The sequence below is a fragment of the Anabrus simplex genome, chromosome 7, assembly GCF_040414725.1.
Source record: "Anabrus simplex isolate iqAnaSimp1 chromosome 7, ASM4041472v1, whole genome shotgun sequence".
Lineage (NCBI taxonomy): Eukaryota > Metazoa > Arthropoda > Insecta > Orthoptera > Tettigoniidae > Anabrus > Anabrus simplex.
This window is the reverse complement of record NC_090271.1, coordinates 289,611,351-289,635,570: the sequence shown is the minus strand read 5'-3', so window position 1 is coordinate 289,635,570 and position 24,220 is coordinate 289,611,351. Positions and strand designations below refer to the sequence as shown.

At 39.4% G+C, this 24,220-nt stretch overlaps 1 protein-coding gene across 2 annotated transcripts in view; it reads right to left on the bottom strand.

The window, feature by feature from the left end:
• LOC136877573 (uncharacterized) overlaps positions 1–24,220 on the bottom strand; it is a 1,365,998-nt gene that overhangs the window by 24,118 nt on the left and 1,317,660 nt on the right. For both annotated transcript variants that reach the window (XM_067151725.2, XM_067151726.2), the window contains one exon: positions 9,476–9,544. In XM_067151725.2, the coding sequence (XP_067007826.2) occupies positions 9,476–9,544 (69 nt within the window). The remainder of the gene's footprint in view (positions 1–9,475; positions 9,545–24,220) is intronic.

Genomic DNA, 24,220 nt, shown 5'->3' with positions numbered 1-24,220 from the left:
ATAATTGTAACAGTTGAACATGAATGGGTAAGTAGTGTGGCGGATAGCCGCCATGCTGATTCCGGGGAGGGAGGCGCGAGCTGGTCTGGCCTGCCCACGAGTGATCGACGGACGACACATGTGGGTTCACCGCAGGAAATAGGGGCTAGCAGTGGGGTCTGCCGGTTCCTCTCTCACTTTACAAGGAGGCCTTGAATCACTACACCAGAAGGTTCACCACCAAGAGAATATCTCGAGAAGCCAGCTTGCCTATTTAAGTCAAGTCGAGTTCAGTGTCGGCTCCATGTTAGTGTCAGAGTGCTGAGAGAAGTTGCCGTGGAGTACGGAGTAGTTTTTTAAAATTTGCTTTGCGTCGCACCGACACAGATAGGTCTTATGGCGGCGATGGGATAGGAAAGAGCTAGGAGTGGGAAGGAAGCAGCTGTGGCCTTAATTAAGGCACAATCAGGGCTACGGACAGTAGGGTACGAATCCACTATCTCGCGAATGCAAGTTGATAGCTACGTAACCCAAACCGCACAGCCACTTACTCGGTAGTACGGAGTGTTATGTGGAGTACTGAGTACTATGTGTGTACTGCCTTGCAGTACCGAGTACTCTGTCCGTACGACCATTAATTTCAGTTGGAGTTCTGCTTCAGTTGAGTGTCCGCGGTGAAGTTGTGTTCGGTTCCGTCGCGAGTTCAGTCTCTGTATCAGTTTGTGAGAGCCGTGAGAGCGTGGGAGACTGGCGAATGACGAATGCTGAGTGTGCGACCGACGAACGAGCGCTTGAGGCTCGCAGTAGACAGGACACGACTGAAACCGTGTAGCGGTGAGGCTGTGTAAGAGTATAGTACTGAGAAACCACTGTGTCTGTGTTAGTATGACTAGTGCGACTGCGTTAGTGTATAAGTAATAGCAGCAAATAATGCTACCATTTGTGTGTTTATCACTGTCGTCGCGTTACAGTATCATGCGGAGGTTAGATTGAGAGCACAGGGTATGTTCTTGAAATCAATAACTTCGACTCCAAATGTATGATTGTAAACCGCCTCAATAACAACTGACCTAACATCACAAGAAGAACAACAACGAGGTCGTCGGATCTGTTACCACTGTGAGTCTGAGATCCGTAGATACTTTGTCACTGCTAGTAATTCAACAGTAAATTTTACTCGCTCTTGCGACTTGTACGTCGTTAAGATGTCTCATTGTACGTGCTGGAAGGTATACGGACTTCGCAAATGAATATTTATGTCTGTTTACCTCGCTACGGCACTCGGACATGGGCATTCACTTCGTTTTGAAGGGTCTCTGGCACTGACTGCAGGGCTAAAACGATGAAGACGGCATGACTCAGATACAATATTTAAAAATTAAGAAGGTTCCTCCTATTCAATACAAAGATATTTATTAATGTGAAAGAATCACATATCGTTCAAATGAGGTACTAGTTTCGGCACCAGATATGTGCCATCATCAGCCACAAAGTCAAATCGGACAAACACAGTAAAACCCTAAAACAACTTTACACACACTATAACATCTGCATGGATGAATATGAAATACCACTTTAAAACAACTTTAAAAACACACTATAACATTTGCACAGATGCATATAAAATAAAATATGGTAGATGATGTTGCATTCCATTTTAAAATCCGTTAAAATGATGATTCCGTTGTTGTATACCCATGGCGGTTTGTCCAGCTTATATATAACTTTAGTTTTCAAAACTGTTAAGTTATGCTGCGAGGTTTATTGTCATATGAAGTTGACACTATGTGTGTTCTGTAGTTGGTTCCGGAAAATAAACGTAAACATGAACTTGTTAAGATCCAAAGAATTAATTCCCACTTCAATATGGGTTGAGGAACCTGGGGAAGAAATTAGAAGTCGAATTAGGCAAAAGATCGGAAGGAAAGATCAAAAAGAAAAGTCTAGAAAAACCCAGAGAATACTAGAAACGAACTCACCTTGAGCAGCCTGAGTGATCGGCGGACAGAGCTGGACTGATGGATGCAATTATAAGGTTAAGAGGCGAGGCGTAAGGGAGGAGAGGGGAGGGGGCGAGGCGGAGCAACTGTCACGGAGCTAAGGTGGAGCGGAAGGATGTGGTAGTGGGGGTAAATGATGTGGATATGTACTACGTATGGATTGAAAGTTCGACTTGTTTTTAGGTGGTCTGATATTTCTTAGCCATTTAATTAAGAGATCGTAAAGAATATTAGTTTTCTCGGAAATTTCATTTAAATTATAGTTAGGGTTGAAATATTGATCGCAATGAATGAAACAATTTTCGACGATGTTCATAATTGGCCCTTTGTTTGCTATTTGAAGTATTTCAAAATCATGTTCTATATCAGTAAACTTATGATTAGAGTCGTGAATGAGTTGGCCTATAGCAGAAAACTTGTTATATCTTACCGCGTTGACATGCTCTGAATATCTGGTTATGAAGTTGCGTCCTGTTTGTCCCACGTAGGAGGCGCTGCAGTCAATACACTTGAATCTATAGATTCCAGATTTGGAAAATCTGTTAGAGGTGTTGATTGATGTTGAATTATGTATAATTTCTTAGGTCCTATTATTAGTTCTGAAGAAGATTTTTACGTTAGGTTTTCGAAAAATATTGGTGATTTGATGGATACCGTTGTTGAATGTAAAAGTAGATGAAACGTTAGTTATAGGTTTTTCTTTAGTGAGAGTAGTCTTGGGCCGGTGTCTAAATTTATTATCTGTTCTATAAATGATCTGCTGTAACCGTTGAATTTGGCGATTGCTCTTATAGTGTTGAGTTCGCTATTGAGGTCTTTTTAGACATAGGTATCGTGAATGCACGATGAACCATGCTATTATACGCTGCACGTTTGTGTGTTTGAGGGTGTATGGAATCTTGACGAATAGTATTGGCAGTTTGTGTCTGTTTTCTGAAAATTCTATATGAAAGAGCAGATGGATTTCTGAGAATAGTTAAATCCAGAAAATTAATTACTTTATTATTTTCGGACTCAAGTGTAAATTTGATGTGGGGGTCAATATTGTTTAGTTCTTGCAGGGTAGAGGTCGCATTCTTGATTTCTTCATCCATTATAACAAATGTGTCGTCAACATATCTGGCCCACATGAGGATGTTTGGAAAAGTATTGCTATTTATTTTTGTATATTCCAGAAAATCTAAATAAATGTCCGCTAGAATTCCCGAAGCGGGTGATCCCATAGCCAGTCCATTTTGTTGATAGATGGTTTCATCGAATTTAAAGAAATGATTGTTGATGACCAGTTTCAGAAGAGAAATAAAATCTTGTATTTCTAATTTGCTGAGAGAGCTCTGTTTGTTAAAGTTATCTTCAATAATGGATAAAAGTTTGGTTGTGGGTATGCTTGGATACATATTTACTATGTCGAAATAATTAAGGGTATGGTTGGGTTGTACATTAAATGACTTCATTTTTTCAACTAGTTCAGTAGTGTTCTTGATGGATTTTTAGAGAGAAATTGATAGTTCTTAGTTAAAAATCTTTGAACAAATTGCGCAATTTTATATAGGGGCTGGGTTTATAGTTAATAATAGGCCGGATAGGGACGTCATTTTTATGTATTTTAGGGAGGGCTTTAACTGTGGGTAGACCTGGATTCATATTTAATAGTTTTGATTTTTCTTGATCTGTAAAAAGAAAAGATATATTCTTTAATGTTTGTTTTAACTGTCGCTGTATTTTCTGTGTAGGATCTTTATTGATTATTGTAAACGTGCTGTTGTTAAAAAATTCTTTGGTTTTAGATATGCAATTAGTTTTGTCCATGATAACTGTAGTATTTCCTTTATCCGCATTTGTGACAATCAGATCGTTATTTTTAATTTTCTTTTTGAGTTCCGCGATTTGTTTATGTTCGGAAGTAAAATTATTGGCATTAGAATTGATAGGGGGATTTCTTTTATTTCCTTTATTAGAACTGAACATCTTATCTAATTTTCTTTTTACTTCAAATCTAATTTCGTCTTGATCTTCTAGCGGCATTTTATTGATTGTAGCTTCCGACTCAATCATTAAGTTAGTGACTGCGTTTATTTCGTTCATATTAGGCCAATTATGCTTCGGACCCTTCGCTAAAATGGCAGTTTCTTCCGTGGTTAAAATTACGTTCGAAAGATTGACAACAGGAGGATGGAAGTTCTCGATTGAGTTTCTTTGCAAACTAATTTCTTTGGGCTGAGTTTTTGATGCATTTCTGTTCAATTTTAATGCAGCTAATTTCTTCTCTAACGTAAACTGTTTTTGTGAGAGTATGTCAAACATTTTATTATTAACCTGATTTAGAAATAAATTCCATTGAATGCCAGGAAGCAGATTGACTTTGTGGCTGATGGTGGCACATTTCTGGTGCCGAAAGTAGTACCTCATTTGAACGATATGTGATTCTTTCACATTAATAAATATCTTTGTATTGAATAGGAGGAACCTTCTTAATTTTTAAATATTGTAATCCCACTTCAATACAGATCATGAAATTTCTAAATATTAATGAAAATGCCTACCAGGCAAAAAGAAAAGCCTATCAGTATATGGGTTTAAAAATTAAAGTCGCCAAATTGGGCAAAGATATTAGCTTCTTGAAGCAATGTATTATGCACAATTTAACACCGAACATTCTGAAAGGAACGCTCAAAAAGCATCGTACCGCACCACATTCCGTCCAAGCCCAACAAAAAACGAACAAAATTTGGTTGAAACACGAACTTTGTTTTTTATATCAGAAAAAATCGTTTTTAAACAGTAAACTTTACGAGACTCACCTTGAAGCAGCCAATCTGCTTCCTGGCATTCAATGGAATTTATTTCTAAATCAGGTTAATAATAAAATGTTTGACATACTCTCACAAAAACAGTTTACGTTAGAGAAGAAATTAGCTGCATTAAAAATGAACAGAAATGCATCAAAAACTCAGCCCAAAGAAATTAGTTTGCAAAGAAACTCAATCGAGAACTTCCATCCTCCTGTTGTCAATCTTTCGAACGTAATTTTAACCACGGAAGAAACTGCCATTTTAGCGAAGGGTCCGAAGCATAATTGGCCTAATATGAACGAAATAAACGCAGTCACTAACTTAATGATTGAGTCGGAAGCTACAATCAATAAAATGCCGCTAGAAGATCACGACGAAATTAGATTTGAAGTAAAAAGAAAATTAGATAAGATGTTCAGTTCTAATAAAGGAAATAAAAGAAATCCCCCTATCAATTCTAATGCCAATAATTTTACTTCCGAACATAAACAAATCGCGGAACTCAAAAAGAAAATTAAAAATAACGATCTGATTGTCACAAAAGCGGATAAAGGAAATACTACAGTTAACATGGACAAAACTAATTACATATCTAAAACTAAAGAATTTTTAACAACAGCACGTTTACAATAATCAATAAAGATCCTACACAGAAAATACAGCGACAGTTAAAACAAACATTAAAGAATATATCTTTTCTTTTTACAGATCAAGAAAAATCAAAACTATTAAATATGAATCCAGGTCTACCCACAGTTAAAGCCCTCCCTAAAATACATAAAATTGACGTCCCTATCCGGCCTATTATTAACTATAAACCCAGCCCCTATATAAAATTGCGCAATTTGTTCAACGATTTTTAACTAAGAACTATCAATTTCTCTCTAAAAAATCCATCAAGAACACTACTGAACTAGTTGAAAAATTGAAGTCATTTAATGTACAACCCAACCATACCCTTAATTCTTTCGACATAGTAAATATGTATCCAAGCATACCCACAACCAAACTTTTATCCATTATTGAAGATAACTTTAACAAACAGAGCTCTCTCAGCAAATTAGAAATACAAGATTTTATTTCTCTTCTGAAACTGGTCATCAACAATCATTTCTTTAAATTCGATGAAACCATCTATCAACAAAATGGACTGGCTATGGGATCACCCGCTTCGGGAATTCTAGCGGACATTTATTTAGATTTTCTGGAATATACAAAAATAAATAGCAATACTTTTCCAAACATCCTCATGTGGGCCAGATATGTTGACGACACATTTGTTATAATGGATGAAGAAATCAAGAATGCGACCTCTACCCTGCAAGAACTAAACAATATTGACCCCCACATCAAATTTACACTTGAGTCCGAAAATAATAAAGTAATTAATTTTCTGGATTTAACTATTCTCAGAAATCCATCTGCTCTTTCATATAGAATTTTCAGAAAACAGACACAAACTGCCAATACTATTCGTCAAGATTCCATACACCCTCAAACACACAAACGTGCAGCGTATAATAGCATGGTTCATCGTGCATTCACGATACCTATATCTAAAAAAGACCTCAATAGCGAACTCAACACTATAAGAGCAATCGCCAAATTCAACGGTTACAGCAGATCATTTATAGAACAGATAATCAATAAATTTAGACACCGGCCCAAGACTACTCTCACTAAAGGAAAACCTATAACTAACGTTTCATCTACTTTTACATTCAACAACGGTATCCATCAAATCACCAATGTTTTTCGAAAACCTAACGTAAAAATCTTCTTCAGAACTAATAATAGGACCTAAGAAATTATACATAATTCAACATCAATCAACACCTCTAACAGATTTTCCAAATCTGGAATCTATAGATTCAAGTGTATTGACTGCAGCGCCTCCTACGTGGGACAAACAGGACGCAACTTCATAACCAGATATTCAGAGCATGTCAACGCGGTAAGATATAACAAGTTTTCTGCTATAGGCCAACTCATTCACGACTCTAATCATAAGTTTACTGATATAGAACATGATTTTGAAATACTTCAAATAGCAAACAAAGGGCCAATTATGAACATCGTCGAAAATTGTTTCATTCATTGCGATCAATATTTCAACCCTAACTATAATTTAAATGAAATTTCCGAGAAAACTAATATTCTTTACGATCTCTTAATTAAATGGCTAAGAAATATCAGACCACCTAAAAACAAGTCGATCTTTCAATCCATACGTAGTACATATCCACATCATTTACCCCCACTACCACATCCTTCCGCTCCACCTTAGCTCCGTGACAGTTGCTCCGCCTCGCCCCCTCCCCTCTCCTCCCTTACGCCTCGCCTCTTAACCTTATAATTACATCCATCAGTCCAGCTCTGTCCGCCGATCACTCAGGCTGCTCAAGGTGAGTTCGTTTCTAGTATTCTCTGGGTTTTTCTAGACTTTTCTTTTTGATCTTTCCTTCCGATCTTTTGCCTAATTCGACTTCTAATTTCTTCCCCAGGTTCCTCAACCCATATTGAAGTGGGAATTAATTCTTTGGATCTTACCAAGTTCATGTTTACGTTTATTTTCCGGAACCAACTACAGAACACACATAGTGTCAACTTCATATGACAATAAACCTCGCAGCATAACTTAACAGTTTTGAAAACTAAAGTTATATATAAGCTGGACAAACCGCCATGGGTATACAACAACGGAATCATCATTTTAACGGATTTTAAAATGGAATGCAACATCATCTACCATATTTTATTTTATATGCATCTGTGCAAATGTTATAGTGTGTTTTTAAAGTTGTTTTAAAGTGATATTTCATATTCATCCATGCAGATGTTATAGTGTGTGTAAAGTTGTTTTAGGGTTTTACTGTGTTTGCCCGATTTGACTTTGTGGCTGATGATGGCACATATCTGGTGCCGAAACTAGTACCTCATTTGAACGATATGTGATTCTTTCACATTAATAAATATCTTTGTATTGAATAGGACGAACCTTCTTAATTTTTAAATATTGTAATCCCACTTCAATACGGATCATGAAATTTCTAAATATTAATGACTCAGATATTTCCTGCTTTGAATACACAATGTCTCAGTCTGTGGACTGGTACCGGTTGTGTTAAAACTACTTTAACATACCAGACGTAAAAAACATGTTCCGCTAATTATTTTGGACTGTGTATATTCAACGGGATATGCCACAACAGTCAATTCACTCATTTGATTCAAACACCTAATACGCACTTACAGAAGGTCGTTCAGGATCTCCGGTGACGAGTTTGATTATGATTTAGAACGTGTGTGTAGAGTTACGTGACATTCGCTGCAACGATGCCGAACGGGAGGGCTACATAGCAGCTCTTTCCGATGCTAAGTATAGCTATTCTGCAATTCAAGAAATGTTCAAGAACCGAGCTCGATAGCTGCAGTCGCTTAAGTGCGGCCAGTATCCAGTATTCGGGAGATAGTGGGTTCGAACCTCACTGTCGGCAGCTCTGAAGATGGTTTTCCGTGGTTTCCCATTTTCGCACCAGGCGAATGCTGGGGATGTACCTTATTTAAGGCCACAGGCGCTTCCTTCCCACTCCTAGCCCTTTCCTATCCCATCGTCGCCATAAAACCTATCTGTGTCGGTGCGACGTAAAGCAGCTTGCAAAAAAGTTCAAGAAGCACGATTTCTTAGTGCTGTATTCAATAAAAAAGGCAAATGCCGACGGGGCTTAATTCCAGAGGGGAAGGAACAGGCAAATCCACGAACAGCTACTAGCTGTACACCAGAAGTGGTGAGGAAAGTGAAGGCCTTTGTCTCAGGTGGTAATCCTGCCCCCCAAAGGATTATCGAACGTAAGTTGGCGATGTCTATTTCAACAATTAACACCATAATCAACGAGGACCTGGAATTAGAAAAGCGGCACAAGCGCCGAGCTCACAAGCTGTTGTCTCGTCACATTTCGGAACGTCGCACTAATGCAAAAAAGCTGTATGAGGGCTTCCTGGCAGGGGAAAGATGTGTTGACATTAGACGAAGCATATGTGTACCCGTAGTGATTGTAACAAACCCCGCTCGATTTACTTCCGCCCAAGAGACAAACAAAATTATCAAACATTGTATAAAGAATGCCAGGAAAGTTTTCCAAGGGGTTTCATGATCATTGCGGGATACTGCTACAATGGCAAGTTAACGATTCGCCGTGTCGTTAATAATGTGAAGATGAAGTCTACATACTATCAGAAAGAGATTTCAACATCCATTTACAACACAGATGTCCCAGCACTGTATGGGAGGGCGAAAAATCAGGTATGAGTACATCAAGATGAAGCATCCAGCCACATCTCTCGTTCGACTCGTCTCTTCTTAGAGAGAATGGAGATGGAATCCGTATAATTCATTTTACTGACATTCCAGTGAAGGCACCTGATGGGTCACCCATGGACTTCTGTGCATCTGGACTCCTAAAAAGGGCCTTAGGAAATAGACGTCCACGCACTATCAATGGGATAAGTGTGCTGCAATGGAAGTTACGTTGTCGGGCTATAGCTAGAAATGCTGGATTTCCAATTGTGCATGATCGTTCGTGGAAGCATGAGTTTTCATAAACTAATTATCCTTCAAATATCGTCCCCAGAGATCACGAACGACCTTGTGTAGAATTACATCTGTTGGTATCCTAGAATAACCTAAATGTCAAACTAACTTACCAGAGCCATTGCCAGTCGGGGAGAGGGCGTCTCTCTTTGTGTCCTTGCTGCTGCTGCTGCTGCTACCTCCTGGAAAACACAAGATGGCATGGGATCAGAAGAAACTCTTCAATAATCGATGATGATGATATCGTAAGTTTACAAGCAAAACACACTGACATTTTCTATGTGATTTGATTTCGCTCTATTCAATGGTGATATCCACTAAGTCGTATGAGGTCATTTTAGTTACTGGAATTTCTAATTTTTTTTTCTTACTGTGAAGAGAGGAATTTCATTCAGGTAATACATCAACTTTTAGAATGTTAAAAACGTTAAACTCTTTAGGCATTTTAATCATGAGATTGCCACTGTTTCGCCCCAGAGTAGCAGTGCGCTCATCAGTTAGATTGCATTTATACAAGTGGAGACACAAACTTCCTCTATTGCACCGTCACTCCATTGTCCTACATAAAAGAGGCTTGCGGTGGTGTCTCAACGGCGCACTAGGAGCCAGGTGTTGGAAAGGTGTAGCAATCCAACTGATGAGCCTACTGCTACACTGGGGTGAAGCGCTGGTGATTTCACCATCGAAAAAGCCTAAAGCGCTTAATGCTTTTAACATTTGCAATCGTTGAAATTAAATTATGATTTCCTTCCAGGAAGCTTATTTTTAGAATGTTGTTGTAACGAAACACTATCAGCGCACTAGTTGAGCTTGAGCTGGTTGCGGCGATAATATTAGGGCATAATAATTAAACCAGACGTCTCGTGACAGTTTTTAGAACTAGAAATATACCCTTACTGTGTAAGCATATATTTGTTGGAGTGATGATAGAAAACTATTATACAGAGTTAATATATTTAAGCAGTGATGGATATATTGAAAGAAAAAAGTAATTGGGTTATTTCATTAACCTGCATTTTGACCGACTGAGTGAACCGTTGTCTAACTTAGAATTGAAGACACGGTAGTTCAAGCACAAATAGGCAGGTTTCTGCATCGAAAATTGTTTTTATACTAGTAAAGCCTTTCAAGTTATTAAATTCAAGGAAACTATTATACAGAGGTAATGTATTTAAGCAGTGATGGATATATTGGAAGAAAAAAAGTAACTGGGTTAAATTACAGTGATGCAATGTTACCTAGCAACCGTGCAGGCTGGGACGTGGATGGCCATGATTGAGAGACATACAGAAGGCCCTTTTATCAAAGAGGCGTCACGTCATCAAACTCTAGTACAGTGGTAATCAAAGTGTGGTACGCGCACCAGTGGGGGCACGCAAATTGAACGTAGCTTCTAACTGTTTTCAGTGTGCAATTAAGAAAAGTGTTGAGTCCGATAATTTTCAATGAAACCTTGTTTTGATTTAATGTTTCTGCCTACCACTTCCCCGTCCGAATTATTCATTCTGGAATATGTGTCAATTTTGTACCTCCCATTGATCAGGAACATATCGTCCCCCCTCATGCAAACTAACGAATGTACAAATTGTCAAAAAGTTAGGGCAGCTGAAAGAAGTTGTGATTACTCGTGTCAAATCAATTTTTATATTTAATGATTGGTTTTATGGTCCGCCTCTGTGGGCGTAGTGGTAAGCATGATTAGCTGCCACCCCCGGAGGCCCGGGTTCGATTCCCCCCTTAACCATCCTGGAAGTGGTTTTCTGTGGTTTCCCACTTATCCTCAAGGCAAATACCGGGATAGTACGTAACTTAAGGCCACGGCCGCTTCCTTCGCTCTTCCTTGTCTATCCCTTCCAATCTTCCCATCCCCCCACAAGGCCCCTGTTCAGCATAGCAGGTGAGGCCGCCTGGGCGAGGTACTGGTCATCCTCAGTTGTTTCCCCCGACCCAAAATCTCACGCTTCAGGACACTGCCCTTGAGGCGGTAGAGGTGGGATCTCTCGCTAAGTTCGAGGGGAAAACCGACCCTGGTGGGTAAACATATTAAGAAGAAGAAGAAGAAGAAGAAGAATAAGAAGAAGAAGAAGAAGAAGAAGAAGAAGAAGATTGGTTTTATGTGTTAGCCATACCGAACGAGCTGCTGATGTGAGACTTTGTCAGACATTATATAAATAATAAAATCTAGACCAAAACTTTAGAACTACAGGTTCCATAGTTTGCCATGGTGGGGGCGATATGCTTACTTACGTGGCATTGCTCTTTTTTAAATTTTTTGTTTCGAAGTCCACTCATTCACTTTAATTTTTCTTCAGTAACAGTGTACAATAGTAATTGTTGCATTAATATTCATACTCGCATATCGTTGCTAGGCAACGAAAACCTCGTAATTCCACTCACAAGAAAACCACGTTTCTCCACCTGTCTTGGAAAAGTTTTCCGAATTTCCCGAGAAGGGTCGAATAATTGGGCTATCGTTAAGGACTGAAAATGCCAGGAACACTTCTTCTGTATCAAATCAATCAATCACTACTGATCTGCATTGAGGGCAGTCGCCCTGGTAGCAGATTCCCTATCTGTTGTTTTCCTAGCCTTTCTTAAATGATCGCAAAGAAATTGGAAAATTATTGAACATTTCCCTTGGTAAGTTATTCCAATCCCTAACTCCCCTTCCTATAAACGAATATTTGCTCCAATTTGTCCTCTTGAATTCCAACTTTATCTTCATATTGTGATCTTTCCTACTTCTAAAGACACCACTCAAACTTATTCGTCTACTGATGTCCTCCCACGCTATCTCTCCACTGACAGCTCGGATCATACCACTTAGTCGAGCAGCTCGTTTCCTTCCTCCCAAATCTTCCCAGCCCAAACTTTGCAACATTTTTGTAACGCTAATCTTTTGTCGGAAATCACCCAGAACAAATCGAGCACTTTACTCCGAAGGAGTTACGAGGTTTCCTTTGCCCAGCGACAATTACAGTCGAACCTCGATATCTCGAATCATCTCGGGAGGTACATTTTATTTTGAGGTATCGAAATTTCAAGATATAGAGAATACCGTTTCTGAGCATGCAGAGCAGATAACTGAATGATATGTATCTGCGAGATTATACTGAATACATTATTTTAACAGTATTTAAAAATATACAAACTCTATTTTACGCTGTAACGGTTCATATCCCGTTACAAGGTGATATCTGTATTATTATTATTATTTAATTCAATTCTGTAATCTGATTTCGCTATGTAGTAATTGATTATCGCCTGCGTGATTGTAGTTAATTTGTTATGTATATATATATATATATATGTGTGTGTGTGTGTGTGTGTGTGTGTAGATTAACATTAAAGACATGTAAAGTGAGAGTTGCTGAATTATATTAGATGTGGATGTATTGTGTGAAATAACTTTTAACATTGCAACACATTGTGCAATACTGCTACCGAGTCAACGCTCCGTCATTGTGTGCATTTAACGATGAGCTCATTTCATGGGAGTTCCTAGAGTGCCCCAGGCAATTTCACAGCAACCTGCAACAGTTTGAGTTGGGTGGGCGTGAAATCATAGCTATTTTTGGAGACTGCGCAGGTGTGTCAACTAAGGGCTATATAAGCTAGTCGTATATTATAGCGTCAGTCATATGGATAGAGAGACTTGCCAAGGAGTGTTGTAGTGAGATGGTAGTGAGGAGTCATATGGATGGAGAGGCCTCAGTCGGTCAGTTAGTTGGAAGCAGTTGGATGAAGAAGTTGAACGGAGAGACTTGCCATGAAGTCAGTGGGAAAGAGCCTTGCCACACGGAGTTACTACTGAGCTGGTAGTAGTCAGTCAGGGAGATGGAGAAGTAGCAGTCACATGGATACTTAGTCGTCAGTCGCCATATGGATTAAATGTTCGGAGTGTGTTTCGTATATCTGTTCGGTCGAGTTTTTGTGTCAGTGTGGCGACAGCTAAATATTGAGTTGTCACAATTCAGACTAACAGTTATCAGTGAATTACTTGTAAAGTTGACTGTGAAGTGTGAATCTAATTTCAAGCCATGCTATATCTCCTCAGTGAAACAAAAAGGAAACATCACCAAGTTAGGCTTGAAATACCTACAGGATAACAATTCATAGGACTGCGTCGTAATAACACTCAGTGTTGAAGGTACTGTTCGTGAACTAGTGAGGGATAAATTTTTTGTACAAATTGTAAATGTCCGGTAAATAGGATTTCAAATTTAATGCCTAGTTTCTTTCAGTTGTAATGCCATAATTTTGTATTCTCATCTGTTTTATTGCAGCAAGTCTTACTATTTTTAGACATAATTTAAAGAATGTAGTTCAATATCAAATTAATTTATCGTTTTATTTCAAAGGTAGAATTAGATAACCTCAAATTTAATGGAGGAACAAAACGACAATCTTCTTTTCCTAGAGCCTATATTTTATGCTGTCAAAAGTAAGCTTATTACCTCACACCCTTGAGATATTCAAGACTCTCATTCTATTTATTGCTGCACTGAGTTTTAGCTGGCGCCCATCAAATATTGCATGTGGAAGTAATCAGGTAAGGACTAAGTGTCAGTACACAGTCCGACAATTGAGTATTTTGTTTAATGAACGTTTTAATATTTTTCATTTTAATTCAATTTATTTAAAAGTAAGTGAGGGGAAGTCGCAACGGCATCACTTTAATTATAACTCTTATTAGAGTAACTTTTTAGAAGACAACATACAGTAGTGAAACAAGAAACATGCCTCGATTAACACCTTTGAAAAAAATGCGTTAGTCTCTTCTATTTGTTACTGTTAACCTTTCCTCGCTTCACGTCGAAACGTCTCGTCGATACCACGCAGCCGAAATTAGTAAATGGAGCTTGTCATCCGCGACTTCGGGAGTTGGTTTCCTACGTGACCGGTAATTAATTCACACCCGAGAAACAGCGAGGCTTCACCGATTCTCCGATCATTGGAAGTTTTAGTTTTGCGGTTCCCTTCATATTAGCTCCTGTAAACCTTTCTTTACTTGTTAACTGTTCATCACAAACTACACATGCCGTATTGCACACAATTCGAGTTACAGAGCATTCTTTGCTTCGAGAAATTCGTGTAACCGAATTTCGAATAATAGAGAAATAAATACACGCGAAGAATAGGACAAACGGGCGGGAAATTTAAGTTACTTCGAGATACTGAAAATTCGAGTAATATAGGTCGAGATATCGAGGTTAGATTGTATATGCAATACATTATTGTTATTATTCGGGAACAAGGTGGTGTAGTGGCTTAGCTGCTTGCCTGTCATCCCGGCGCTGGGATGGGACTTTCAGTTGAAAATGCTGTGGTGCCAGGAAGTGCAGGACTCTGAGAAAGCGCGATAAGCTGCGCAAGATGATGACGGTGATGATTATAATTAATATTATGTGTCATCTACAACAGTCATGTATTATTTCTACTATAATCTCAATTTACTCGTACTTCGGGGGGTACAAAGGTAAAACAACTGGATTTTGGGGCTACACCAACCAAAAGGTTTGAATATCACTACTCTAGAGAAGTGATTATTTCATTCGTGGTAGCTTCTTAGGCCCCGAGCCAGTTTACCCTTTTCGATTCACTTGTCCACTCCAAATTGCACACACGTCTCTCGAAAGCGCTTCCGTACATGAATCGTTATCAATTTGAGTTTCATTCATTGAACGATATCTTTATCATCATTTGATTTTCCCAAAGGGAGATTTGACACCAAGCGGCAATCATCACCAATTGAGACTAAGCGTGAAAATTTGGAACTGTCAACATTTATTCTCCCTTAATTTTTATTTTAGTGAATGACTTCTAGTATTCCCATAAGTTATGAATTTCATTATGGTCCGTATTCACAATTGATCACTAGCAAAGGGTAGAGAAAGGTCCACCTATCCAATACCATTAAATTAATATACTATCTTATATAATTGATATTAGTTTCGACCTTGTTACATAAGGTCATCTTCAGCCACAATCAAATTGGAAACGCATGTATACATATAACAACCAATAAAGAATACAATTTGGTATGTCTCAAGTAAAATCAAAATCTAAAATAGTGGTGAGATGCCAGACTACACATTTAAAATTGAAACTAGAATGACACACTAAAACGGTTGTGGCTGGTGTTGGACTATGCCAGTGTCCTTATAAACAAAAAGTGTTCTTCAGTCGATCTTGGAGCTGATATTCATTGTCTGTATAGTGGACCATTTGATCTTCAAATTATGCCTCGTTGAATAATAATACGAGTAACAGTTTTTATATAGCTTAAATGGGACATTCACAACTTAAATAAGTGGTCTTTCCATCAGATGATCTATTGTTTACTTTCATACTTCTAACATTTCCAATGATTTGCCACTTATTTTAAAAAACAACTTGTTCTTAAACTCCTCATCGCTAAACCTAAACACATATTTGCATTTGCTGAAAAGATGCTCTACATGGATATTTGAAGGACTGCTTGTCTTTAATTTCAGTGATGAATATTGGAGGATAAGTCTTTGGAATTGCAGTAGAGGTAAGAAAGTACCTCATCCGGCGCTGATGAAGCTACTTGTTCTGCTGTAATGAAAGTTAAAAGTTAACTTCATCACTTAATTTTTGGCGTAAATATGTCTTATGGCTGGGAGTCTTCCGAAAATGTGTGCAAAGTGACGCGACAAACTGTGCGACGGAAGTGCAAGCATAACAACCGTGCAGGCTGTGATGTAAGGTATGGATGGATGGTCAGACAATGTTACCTAGCAACCGTGCAGGCTGTGATGCAAGGTATGGATGGATGGTCAGACAGTCTTACCTAGCAACCGTGCAGACAGTGATTTAAGGTATCGATGGGTGGTCAGACATTGTAACCTAGCAACCGTGCAGGCAGTGATGTAAGGTATCGATGGAGGGTCAGACAATGTTACCTAGCAAACGTGCAGGCAGTGATGTAAGGTATGGATGGATGGTCAGACAATGTAACCTAGCAACCGTGCAGGTAGTGATGTAAGGTATGGATGGATGGTCAGACAATGTAACCTAGCAACCGTGCAGACAGTGATGCAAGGTATGGATGGATAGTCAATCTTACCTAGCAACCGAGAAGGCTGTGATGTAAGGTATCGATGGATGGTCAATCTTACCTAGCAACCGAGAAGGCTGTGATGTAAGGTATCGATGGATGGTCAGACAATGTTACCTAGCAACCGTGCAGGCTATGATGTAAGGTATCGATGGATGGTCAGACAATGTTACCTAGCAACCGTGCAGGCAGTGATGTAAGGTATGGATGGATGGATGGTCAGACAATGTTACCTAGCAACCGTGCAGGCAGTGATGCAAGGTATGGATGCATGGTCAGACAGTGTAACCTAGCAACCGTGCAGGTAGTGATGTAAGGTATGGATGGATGGTCAGTCTTACCTAGCAACCGTGAAGGCTGTGATGTAAGGTATCGATGGATGGTCAGACAGTTAACCTAGCAACCGTGCAGGCAGTGATGCAAGGTATGGATGGATTTTCAGACAATCTTACCTAGCAACCGTGCAGGCAGTGATGCAAGGTATGGATGGATGGTCAGACAATCTTACCTAGAAACCGTGCAGGCCAGGCTGTGATGTAACGTATCGATGGATGGTCAGACAATGAAACTTGCAACCGTGCAGGCAGTGATGCAAGGTATGGATGGATGGTCAGACAATGTAACCAAGCAACCATGCAGGAAGTGATGTAAGGTATGGATGAATGGTCAGACAATGTAACCAAGCAACCATGCAGGAAGTGATGTAAGGTATCGATGGATGGTCAGACAATGTAACCTAGCCACCGTGCAGGCAGGGATGCAAGGTATGGATGGATGGTCAGAGAATGTAACCTAGCAACCGTGCAGGCTGTGATATAAGGTATGGATGGATAGTCAGACAATGTTACCTAGGAACCGTGAAGGCTGTGATGTAAGGTATGGATGAATGGTCAGACAATGTAACCTAGCAACCGTGAAGGCTGTGATATAAGGTATGGATGGATAGTCAGACAATGTAACCTAGCAACCGTGAAGGCTGTGATGTAAGGTATGGATGGATAGTCAGACAATGTAACCTAGCAACCGTGAAGGCTGTGATAAAAGGTATGGATGGATGGTCAGAGAATGTAACCTAGCAACCGTGCAGGCTGTGATATAAGGTATGGATGGATAGTCAGACAATGTTGCCTAGGAACCGTGAAGGCTGTGATGTAAGGTATGGATGGATGGTCAGACAATGTAACCTAGCAACCGTGAAGGCTGTGATGTAAGGTATGGATGAATGGTCAGACAATGTAACCAAGCAACCATGCAGGAAGTGATGTAAGGTATGGATGAATGGTCAGACAATGTAACCAAGCAACCATGCAGGAAGTGATGTAAGGTATGGATGAATGGTCAGACAATGTAACCAAGCAACCATGCAGGCAGTGATGTAAGGTATCGATGGATGGTCAGACAATGTAACCTAGCCACCGTGCAGAGTATGTCTTATGGCTGTTGTTATCTGAAATTATCAGCCGTTGACGGGTTGCCATGACCGGGATACATATTTATGATCACTTGATTTTCGCAAAGGGAAACGTGGTTTCTTTTTCCCATTTCTGCTTCCATGCGATGTATGCCGATTACTAGAAGGTAACGATATTTTCTAAAAAGCATTTCGATTGCATTTACTCAGTTACTTCCTAATTTCGTATTTAAGTGTGTATGTGTGAGAAAAGTAACTTCATGCGTAACATGGAGCAACATAATACCACAATACCGTAGTTACAGTTTCCGAAGTGTTGAGCTGAACCAAAGACATGACGAGGTACAGTGTTGTGAACGTAATTCATAATGAAACATAATTCATCCGAAAATAGTTAGGTTAACCCCCAAGAACCTAGGACGGTCTGCAAGACCGCACGGGGTGGTATACTTGGGGATAAAACATGACGGCCTTAGTTCCTGGAAGCGACCTGGAAGCTAGCAGTCAATCACACCCTGCACCCTGCTGAGTTAACGAGTTCTAAGTGATCCTTTTATGGTGTGGAGAGGTTGCCAAACCACTTTGTTGCACACTCTCTTCTTCGTGTCGAATGCAGTAGACGATTTGGCAACTCCGGCTACAGTAGACGTAGTAAATCCTATAAGCCGTCAATAGACACCGGGCTGTAGCTGGAGAGTAGTGGTGTGAGGTGAGGTCGTCATTGCCCGAAGTATAACCGTGATTGCTCCGCTACTTTATAGCGACCGCTAAGCTGTCAAATCGCGTAATTCACAGCATTTCGTAGTTTTCGTGCTGTCTGCCGGCTCGGACATGGGTGTCAGCGTTACGTTATGGCTTCCACAATCACAAGCACACATAAACCGAAAGCCGCTGATGAAAATTTCGAAAGTGTAATTAGAGAATGGTTCGAGGATGCAGTGATGAGGAATAAGCATTAGTGATTAAGAATGTGAACTTATTGTTAGTTTGATGAAAGTAATATTCAACCTTGAATCAGATCCTTGGATTATAACAATAGCATATGGTCAAGAAATACCTTGTATTTTATGATATGTCTACTATTTTGCCTTATAACTTCATGTCAGTATTTCATGATGTTTCCTTATCTTGATATAAGAATAAATAATAACTAATAATCTCCAATATCTTTTCCACATTACTTGAAATTACCTTGTGATGAGATTTTGAAAGAAATAATCTCGCCCGTTAACAAAGAACTTAATATGAAATGTGTATATGCTGCTTCTTGTTCATGTGTGCGTTACTTCAATGTACACATGTAACAGGGTGTGGACACGTTTTAACAATTCAATTGTTCGTAATATGAAGAAGTATGTTAGAGGTTGGTCAAACCGGACCGGGGTATGTATGTCCTCGATATATCACTTGGATAACTGAGGGTTAAAAAATTTCAGCTATACAGTGCTATTCTAGAGACTCAAACAAACTCACCCAGAGCAAACCTTTGTTTCTCAAAAGAAAGATTTTTGATTTAATGTGTTTTGCTTGCAAACCCATGATATGACGTTCTTATGGCAACGAGACGTTGGGGAGTCGATCCATTGTGTCACGCAATGTCTACTTCTTGACAACAGCAATCAATTCCAAATGACGGCATATTTAATTTTAAATTGTTGATAGTCACAGGAAAAATGTACCCACCGATAGCATCTAGAGTGCAAGTCACTCACTTATTTATAAATGAGCTCACGAGATACCATCTGTATATTTCATCAGACTCACGGTGGGTTCGAGAGTTTAACGTTGCTCTGGTGCTGCAGAAAATCAGTGTTGCCAACCCATAAATCTTTTCTCCGCCAAATTTTAGTTGAAAATCCGCTAAATTCCGCTACATTTCGAACTGAAGCAAAATAGCATATACTAGCTGTTTTAATTAAAGAGATTAATTCAACACTCACCAGTTTCAGAACAGGACTTCATCATCTTCTCCTCCTCGCACTATATGCTCTGAAGCAGATATGCTGGGTTGAGGTCCTGTGGTTTCATATGAAGCCACATGGTACCATTCTTTTTCGAAGTATATGCTGGCAGTTCACAGCAACAAAGCACATGCGGAAATTTTCAAATCTATTTCGAAAGTTATTTTCACTTTCATTACTGTTTTCATTGTTATTGATAAGTGCGCAAAGACATATTGTCAAACAATTTCGCGTTTATATTGCACTGCCAATAGATGCACCGTCGGTATTTGGGATCACTGGGAAACTCAACCAACTAATCATTTAAAGTTTAATAATTTAACCTTTTTTTTCAAAATATCTGACTACTTTTTAACCTATTCTTTCGACACACAGTATTGGCGTACCAAAAATAACCTGATGTCAAAAGAAGCACGTTATCAAACTCGACACTACCCGGCTCATCAAGAGTACAGTAACGTTTGTAACAAATTCTGATGAGGCTGTGGGCCAGAGATGGTCTAGAAAACGAGTCGTCGTATGCAGCAAAAGTTCAGTACAACGAGAATAAGTAGACTATTATGCCGTAGTAAGTTCTGTATTATTTTTTTCACCGGATGATGAAAGGTGATATCGTTACCGCTGAAAATCGCTAAAAGAAGTTTGAAAATCTGTCAGAATTCCGCTGTCCGCTAGATCGAAATTTATCCGCTGTTCTATTTAAAAATCCGCCAAATTTGGCGGAAAATCCGCTGAGTTGGTAACACTGTGCAGAATGAGAAATGGCTCGGAATGGGACGCTACCGGCTGTGGCCCTATTTAACGCACAACCTCGGTATTTACAGATGTGAAACTAAGGAATCGTGGAAAACCATTCTGAGGGCTGTCGATAGTGGTATTCGAACCCACCATCTCCCATCTCCGAATTCAAGCTTAAAGCCCCACGACCCATACTGCGAAGCTCATTATTATTATTATTATTATTATTATTATTATTATTATTATTATTATTATTATTATTATTATTATTATTATTATTATTATGTTACGTCACAATGCCGATACCTGTTGAAAATAAGAAAGCAATGTATAAGGACGAGGAATACACTACGGTAGTATTAGATACGTGATCATTTAGTTACGTCAACATGGTGATACCAACTGGATACGTGATCATATAGTTACATCACCACCGGGCGAGTTGGCCATGCGGTTAGAGGCGCGCGGCTGTGAGCTTGCATCCGGGAGATAGTGGGTTCGAATCCAAATGTCGGCAGCCCTGAAGATGGTTTTCCGCGGTTTCCCATTTTCACACCAGGAAAATGCTGAGGCTGTAACTTAATTAAGGCCACGGTCGCTTTATACCAACTCCTAGCCCTTTCCTATCCCATCATCGCCATAAGATCTATCTGTGCCGGTGCGACGTAAAGCCACTAGCAAAAGAAGTATGTCACCCGGACGATACCTATTTTGTAAGTGATCATTTAGTTACGTCACCATGACGATACAAATTGAATACGTGGTCATATAGTTACGTCAACCTGATGATACCTGTTTTATACGCGATCATTTAGTGATAATTTAGTTACGTCATCATGACCATATCTATTGTATACGTGATAATTTAGTTACGTCACCATGACGATACCTATTGAATACATGATCATTTAGTGTCGTCACCATGACGATACCAGTTTTGTACGTGATCATTTAGTTACGTCACCATGGTGATACCTGTTTTGTACGTGATCATTTAGTTACGTCACCATGACGATACCTATTGTATACGTGATCATTTAGTTACGTCACCATGGTGATACCTGTTTTGTACGCGATCATTTAGTTACGTCACCATGGTGATACCTGTTTTGAACGTGATCATTTAGTTACGTCACCATGACGATACCTATTGTATACGTGATCATTTAGTTACGTCACGATGGTGATACCTGTTTTGTACGCGATCATTTAGTTACGTCACAGTGGTGATACCTGTTTTGTGCGTGATAATTTAGCTACGTCACCATGGTGATATCTGTTTTGTACGCGATCATTTAGTTACGTCACAGTCGTGATACCTGTTTTGTAAGTGGTCATTTAGTTACGTCACCATGGACCGAGCAAGTGGCCGTGCGGTTAGAGTCGCTCGGCTGTGAACTTGCAATCGGGAGATAGTGGGTTCGAATCCCACTGCTCGTGATAGGGGAGTCCTGATTATTATTTGGTTCACGATTAGACCAACTGGGCAATGATTAGCCTACGAAGACTCGCCCCTTATATGCGCGGGACTAGAATACACCTGAGGTAGTTGTCCCCTGTCGCAATGCTCATAAGGTGAAGAGATATTTAGACCACAACTGGTGAGAACTGGCAACCCGAGGTTTTCCAGAGATAGTTCTTTGAGGTGGATTATAATATATCTCTTACTTAACTGTACCTGATTTTCTTAGTTCTGATTGGAACCTGCTCTAGGAATCATGGTTATTTCGATTTTATCAGGAGCTGATAGTATCAATCTATAGCAGAAGTCCCCACTTCATCTAGAAGACTCTACCCGTAGAATTTCTGTACGTGTCAGCGTTAGCCTCTGTTTCCTGGAGAAAGCATAAAACCTCTATTTTACTGCTCCTCGTAGGGAGCTATCAGGCTGCTGTTCTATATCACAACCTTGAAGAGCGATTAAAATGCCTGTCTCACAATCGATGACAAGACAAATATTGACACGAAAAGCTCCCGGACCTCTTGGAGATAACACGAGCGCTTACTAATGGCAACACATTCTCTTTTCTTGACAACACTTCCGTTCCGTACAGGCTAACACTATGGTTATTTCTACTGGCTGGGTATAGGCTCTTCAGAACAACGCAAAATCTCTAGTATTTAAGCCGGAAAGTATTTTCGTTCGAGCAAAAACGAAATGATGGAAAATACTATTAGTAAAAAGATGTTCGCAAAGGGTGTTTTTCTTTGCAATTTGCTATACGTCGCACCGACACAGATAGGTCTTATGGCGACGATGACATAGGAAAGGGTTAGGAGTGGGAAGGAAGCGGCCGTAGTCTTAAATTAAGGTACGGCCCCAGCATTTGCCTGATGTGAAAATGAGAAACCACGGAAAACTATCTTCAGGGCTGCCGACAGTGGGATTCGAACCCACTATCTCCCGAATGCAAGCTGACAGCTACGTGCCCCAAACTACGTGGCCACTCACTCGGTATTATTATTATTATTATTATTATTATTATTATTATTATTATTATTATTATTATTATTATTATTATTATTATTATTATTATTATTCATTTTATACATTCATATCATTTTTGCCCTTATGGACAGTGTTTGAACTCGAATATCTCATGATGTCACAACTTTCACTTCTTTGCCTTCTTCCTCTTCTCTTCTCTTCCCAAAATCTCTTCATCCTTTGGCCGTGCTCCTGTTTCCTTTGTTCTGTCCACAATGTTCCTATCTTCTTCTTCTCATTTACTATAAATTTTGTATTCCTAATTTTGTTTCTGAATTATTTTCTGTCTCCTATCATTTGCCTGTTGATCCCCACCTGCCTTAAGTCTTCCTCTATTTCATGATACCAATTTGTTTTCTTGCTTGAACTGTTTACTACATCAGAGATTTTCTTTGTAAGTCTGTTGTTATCCATTCTCTGTATGTGCCCATAGAAAGTTAGTCTGCGTTTCCTGATCATGTCTGTGTCATCCATATGCCATCTCTGTGTATTGGTCCACATATTTTTCTGAGAATTTTACGTTCTATTTTTTCTGTCTCTATGATGCCTGATGCTCCAATTGTGGTCGTTTCTGACGCATACAATGCTGTGTGTATCTGGAAGGGTTCCGAAATTTCTCTCATAAATTTGATCTTGGAGGTGGTGTATGTAAGCGTCTGTTGTATAAGCGCTCTGGTTTTTCTGTCAATTCCATATTCTTCCAGGACATCAAAGAGCGTCTGTCTGTCTGTCTACAGAGTCGTACGCCTTTTTAAAGTCCACAAAGGTAACTACAGTGTTTCTTGTTTGTCTGACTTTCAAAAGTGTTCTCAAGTTCCAGATCTGTTCGATGTATGATCTCCCTTTTCTGAAGCCTGCCTGGTATTCCCCTATTTGTGGATCTGCTTGTGGTTCTAGCCTGTTTAATGGCACCTTAGACAAAATTTTGTACGCAACTGGTACTAGCGAAATACCTCTGTAATTATTTGTATCTGACTTATCACCCTTTTTATGTAATTGATGGATTAATGCACATTTCCATTCCTCTGGCACTTTCTCTGTCACCCAAATTTCTGTGATAATCTTATGGATTTTTTGGTGATGTTTTCACCTTGGAGCTTCCAGATCTCGGCGATAATACCATCCTCTCCTGCTGCTCTATTATTTTTCATTTGTTTTATGATTTCCTCTCTCTCT